This window comes from Sparus aurata, chromosome 1 (assembly GCF_900880675.1).
Source record: "Sparus aurata chromosome 1, fSpaAur1.1, whole genome shotgun sequence".
NCBI classification, from domain to species: domain Eukaryota; kingdom Metazoa; phylum Chordata; class Actinopteri; order Spariformes; family Sparidae; genus Sparus; species Sparus aurata.
Genome location: NC_044187.1, coordinates 4,629,628 through 4,635,627, shown reverse-complemented (window position 1 = coordinate 4,635,627; position 6,000 = coordinate 4,629,628). Strand labels below are relative to the sequence as shown.

Genomic DNA, 6,000 nt, shown 5'->3' with positions numbered 1-6,000 from the left:
ATTTTTTAAACCCCACACTTTGAGGCTTAAGGAGGACATTTAATTCATGTTTTGGGGTTTTAGTGAGTTCAGGTTTTATCACAGACTGTTCTGTAAATGTGAACAAAGTTCAAGTCCAGCACTGAACAGAGAAGAGGAGGTGGTGATACTTCAGTGAAGACACGTGGGAACAACTGCAGACCATCTGGGCAGTAAACTCGAGGCCGACTGCCTCTTCTGAGTTCACTCTGGTGTTTTATATGAGATCGAAGCTTCACGCTCTCTGCTTCGCTTCATGAGACGTTCTCTTCTCTGTGTCTTCAGTCATTTTTATATCTTAAATAGACTTGTGAGTAAAAATAGCTGCTCGGGCTCTTGTACAGTAAGAATCGGGGGTGTCACTGTATCGGAGGACGAGCTGTTAAAAATAGCCTGACTGTTGGCCACAAGTGTTGAGCCAAGGAGGACAGGCTGTCTCCAGAAACCTAAAAAGGTCTCATAAGGCGTTCAGTGTTGGGATTTGCCAGCAAATTATCTCAAAACCTCTTCCAGGCTCTTGGCTGAATGAATATTTGTGAAATCTGAAGGTGAAGTACATCTTATTAATCTTGTTTGAAGCCAGTCTTCCTGCCAATAACAGGAGGACTGGCACCGTGCCATTTCAACATCGATTCAAGGACTTTAAAATTGAGTTACTGCTGTGTGGAAACTGTATTTAATTATAGAAATCCAGCCTCTGTAAACTTTTTGTAATTTTCTTTTAAGCGCTCCCTAAAAAAAAAATCTCAAAATCTCAAAATTTAATCCTTAAATTAAATAAATGCAGCAGAGGAAACATACCTCTAAGTAATTCAATAAAAGTGCAGGTAGGGATGCACACTCCTCATCTTCAAAGTGCAGAATGAGAACAAAATTTGGGGGTAAATGCTATATATAGTCTAAAGTGCATCCATACATGGGGTGGAAGGGGAACAGCATTCCTCTGGTGAGAGGGTAATATTTTTGTTACCATCAGCAAGTGCTTCCCAAGCGGCATCAGGCTGGTCTGCCACCGCTTTGCGCTGTTTTAATCTCTTGGGGTAAGTCACTTTTCTTCATATTCGCTCTCCGGTGGGCTCATTTCATCAAAGAAATGACTTTCACTAGATGATTTTCAGAGTAGGAGGAGAAGGCGTCTGCTGTTAAGTGTTGAGATCAGTGAAATGTGTTGCGGTAATGGATGGCTGCAGATAATCTGTCTCAGCAGCAGCCTGTTGTAATCTCCCTGAGCGGCGCTTCCTTAACATACCAGGGCATTAAGAGGTTGCTGACCCTCTTTTCCCCCAGCTTGTGTCAGCCAGAAAGACTCAGGTAAAACTTCTTGTGCTGGAATAATTTAATTACACAAGGATGGAGGTGTAATTACCCCGAGGCAGAGTGTGGACATGACAGCTGGTTTAGGAAACGAGTCTTGTTCGATTTAAAAGAGCTGATACGGTCCGATAAGCCTCGTTTCCTGTGTGATGGTTTTAATTAAATAATGCGAGGCCTGTGCACTGCGGCTAATGACTCTATTTCCTTCATTTCTCCAATCATGGAATAGACGGACTGCTGCAAGCTATTCATAGCTGAGCTGTGTGAGGTTGTAAGGTGAAACATTTGAAGTGCTGAGCTCTGGTTTATGTAGGAACTGTCCTGAAGCCTCATAAATGCTGGACTTTCTATGAGATAACTGTATTAACGTAATAGTTGTGTGTTCTCTTAATATCAGTATTTTAGTCTTTGGAAATTTCATTCTCTCTATGCAGAATCCTACAGCTGCACTGCGAATACTTTTGATTCTTTGTATGTTTATTCTCAGCTTCACCAGTCTCGTTCTTTTCACCGGATTGGGTTGAAATTTGTCCTGAACATCCAAGAGACTCTTAGGATTGTTTACAACACGGGAAAATCTGCAGTCAAAATAACCAAATAAGTGGGTTTTCAGCTCTGGTGCTATATTTAGTGACATCTGTGGCACTCATTTTTTTTTCATGCAGGACCGAACAACTTTCCAGATGTGACAGAACGACGTTGATACACAAAATCAACATTTATGTGCAAGAAAGTAAAAAAACTAGTGGAGATATGATCTTTTTTTTAAATGACTTGTTATTAATTTAAACTATTTGAATGAATATATGTTACTACTGAGTTTCCTTATAGACTCCTATAGACAAATTTCAACCCAATCCAGTGAGAAATAAGAGATTGATGAGGCGTCGGATACACAAAGAATCAGCTGAAGGATTTTGTTGGGAAAAGTTTCTTGATTTTGTGTGAAGATAAGCTAACAAACTACAGATAACCACTAAAAATATTTCTTAAAGTCGGGATTGCTCTGAGGTTTGACTGTTGATGCTGAATACTGTACATTTAAAAGATGACCGGGGGCCTCATTTCTAAAAATGTTCTCAGATTAATACTTGAACTCAGTCTTAAGATCATTTCTGATCCTTGTTTTAAATTCATAAAAGATCCTGAGCAGGTGATCTAAAGATTGACGGCACCTGACTTTGTGATTTCTCCTTGTTTAATCTCACATAGCAACTGACAAAAACTGAGAAATCGATAAGTCAGGCAACACGTTTCATCCAGTGGACTAAATTGTCAGTTGCCAAAGAAAACTAAACACGAAGATTTGGGAGTTTGTTGCTGCTGCACACTGTCAAACAAATCTCACCCCAGACTGCAGTACCTCTCCATAACCAGCAGGGGAATCACTGAAGTCAAGTCCAGGTTTAGTTTTGAGATGAGATCACTTCCAGGTCGCTGTAAGCTTTTATAAATAAGTCTTTATACGTGCTGCTAGAGTCATACTTAAAATTGATCCTGGTTCTGTTTATTATCTGAGGCCCCCTGGACTAATATTTATTTTAGACTTCACAGTGGCTGCAGTAGCAATAAAGAGACACTCAGGCTTGTACTGACATTGTTTTCATGGTTAACACATGTTTGGTCTCCCCTCCCCCTGGTGTCCTCAGCCAGGTCTCCTTGAAGTGTTCCAGTCATGGCTTCCAAAGTCATACCTTGGTATAAGAGGAAGCATGGGAGCCGAGTCAAAACTGATTATGCTTATCAACACTCTAAAACTGTTGTCACGCAGCACGCAGAAAGGTATGAAGGTGGAACTCACCTGCTGCTTTGAGAAGCTCAGCTGCTGCTGCTGCTTTGCCAGGTAGAAAACTAGATCGAGCCATCGAGCCGCTGCAGAGGAGGAGGGGTCTTCATTTTACTGCTGCATACGATACGTACACATCTGCTTCCTAACTGGCTGCTCATCTTTCATTTGTTTTAATATACAAGTTGCAAAAGGATGAAGACTGCAGCAGTGCATCTCTCGCTGGAGTTATTACGACTGTGTAGAGTCACGTTCAGATCGATTCATGAGTTCAGAGTGAATCTAAAGTCTCCTTCACAGCAGCCAGTACGTCAAGCATATGTGCTTTTTTTTGCACTCATCCCTGGTCAGTTTACATTCGTCGATATCTGAGAAAGACAACTTTTAACAAACACAGCAGTAGCAACATGGCTGCCACTAGCAGTCTTGCTGCTGTCCAAAGCAAAAAAACCATCTGTAAGAATCCCAATTTGAAACCCTGATCTCCGTGCTATGAAAATGAGTTTTGAAGTCATCTTGATGAGGTGCTGATGAGAAACACACATCAGCGTGGGAACATTATTTCACACAACACCGGGCTGCTCTCCATTAAGTCAATGCCCGTCTGTTCACTTTTGTTTTACCATAATCCTACCTCAATCTTTCCAGGATTATCCAGCCCGGTGGGAGACGGAATAACTCAGTGAAAGTGAGGTTAACAAGGAGCAATCTATACGCAGATGATGTCATTCTTTCAGTTACGTTGTGCAGTCGGTGTTTACGTCAGAATAATAAGTAAAGTTGTCTATTACTAGTAGAAACGCTAAGATTGCTGATGTTGCTCTGCAGCTTCTGCCATCAGTTTTTCTCACTCAGGTCATTAGAGATGTGTGTGTATTTTACTAGATTGCTGCAGCGAGCTTTTAAAAAGTGTTGCTCCCAACCCGGCTCCTAGTCCAGCTCTGCTCTGCAACGTAGTCACACTGAACTTGACACAGAAGTTGAAGGCTGTGCTAGCTTTGAAACCTGTCTCAAGTCCCACATCTGAGCTGTAACAAGCCAACCCCTGATCACCGGGTCATCCTGCAGAAAGCTGCCACGCTGTCATGTAGCTTCTTGCTTTATGCCAGAGGCTGCGTGCTCCTCCTCTGAACCTGACCTACATCTGGGGCCAGCGGTCACAGCTGTAGATGTCAGAACTGATCAAGTTTCTCAAGACGTTTTCCATGACACTGATCGGAAAATTGTATTGTTTTTTTTTATACAGACGTGTCTAAATCTAACTCCATGTTCCTGTTGCATGAGTCCGTATCAGCTGTCAGTAAGGGCAAGTTCTTTAAATGAAAAGCTTCTGCAAAAGTTTGGCTGATCTTTATTGAATCAGATTAAAGCATCTGTAAGTCAAATAAGTTGATTAGACACGAGTGGATTTCTCAGGATACTTTACAGGTTAGGATTTATTCATATTGGCAATAAAAAGAAGAGAAATGTGCCTCCAACAACAGATACAGAGAAGGAAACACAAATGTAGTCTAGAAGTTGAATATGGATTGGCAAAACATTCGAAAGAACATTTCTGATTGCTGTCAAAACTGCAGCGTTTTGCACTGATATAGAATTACTTCAAAATCAGAAATAAACATTTGGTGGATCATGATCGATTTTAGCTCAGCGACTGCTTCTGCAATGCTAAAACCTGAGAAATGTCCGTTATCTTGATTCCTGTTTTTATAACGATGGTCGTCCTCCTGACAGGAAATCCAGCTCTAAATCAGCGAGCCAGGTGCAGGCCCAGGCCACAGAGGCTATGGCGGAACCAGCATACACTATACCGGAGTTCCGGCAGAGGTGAGTTCTCATTGGCTGCCGTCATATGTCAGGCTATTTTAAGTGTAAGGTAATACTGAACTACAGTCTCTACTAGCTGACCTCAGTCAAGACAGCACATTTCTTCCATCTTACTAGTTGTTCATTTTTCAGTACGGATCTTTGTGCTGATTGTCAATTAAGTGAGTCAGCAGTCGGTAAACCCGTTTAATTAAACCTGAATTCTACTGTTGATTGAATTGAATTTTAAGTAGTTACTTTTTAATTTGTACTTGTGAGATGGCAGTTCCCATGTAGATTCAGAAAGATGGCTCAAAATAAATCGTTTAAGGAAAAACTAAGAAAGTTTTAATGCTTCAAGACGTATTCAGTGTAAAATCTGTATAAGATAAAGTCAACGTTTAACTCGTGTTGACACTAAAAGGAATAATCTCGTGTACGTGTATTTAAATTGTATGTTGGTAGCAATGTTATTACAGTTTATAGAGCCCATGATACACAGTTTTTGGGGTCGATAGTGATATTACAAATTCCAATATCAATATAAATCGGTTGATATACACACTTTTCTTGCAGGGACTCTTCAAGCACTGGACAAAATTAGAAAATCAACCTGAGCATCATTTTCTGCATCATTGTTTAAAACCAAAAAGTTTTCATATCGTCCAATCAAAATATCAGTCGGGCTCTAATAGTTACGAAAATTAAAATCTAGACGTGTGAAATAATTGTTGATTTAAATAAAACTTAAAACTAGACTTAAGAAAAAAGAAAACTAGATAAAAAGATGTTTTTTACTTAGGAAACTAAAATGAATAAAAATATATATAGTAATGAATGTGTTTAGTTTAAGTCTTTGTCAGTAAACATAAGAAGCATCAGGAGACATTGGTGCATCTGTTTATTGAGACGAGGATGTTTACATGACAAATCACAAAGTCCTGTGTTATATATCAAGATACTTACTCATAAACTTCTTAAATCTTGCCTCTGAGAAATATTCCCCATATCACGATAGTAAAAAAAACTGAAACTATTGAATTTAATATAAAGTTAAGTCAAGCTTTTACATTTTT

General features: G+C 39.8%; 1 protein-coding gene across 8 annotated transcripts in view; it reads left to right on the top strand.

The window, feature by feature from the left end:
• The first annotated feature begins 951 nt into the window (after positions 1–951).
• The window catches only part of myom2a (myomesin 2a), a 29,091-nt gene continuing 24,042 nt past the window's right edge, over positions 952–6,000 (top strand). For 3 of the 8 annotated variants that reach the window (XM_030429296.1, XM_030429287.1, XM_030429267.1), the window contains exons 1-3: positions 990–1,058; positions 2,982–3,114; positions 4,853–4,945. In XM_030429296.1, coding sequence (XP_030285156.1) covers positions 3,008–3,114; positions 4,853–4,945 — 200 coding nt within the window. In that variant the 5' untranslated portion in view covers positions 990–1,058; positions 2,982–3,007. Of the gene's footprint in view, positions 1,059–2,981; positions 3,115–4,852; positions 4,946–6,000 lie in introns of those variants that run through there. The other 5 variants (XM_030429302.1, XM_030429316.1, XM_030429326.1 and 2 more) reach the window with 5 other exon arrangements.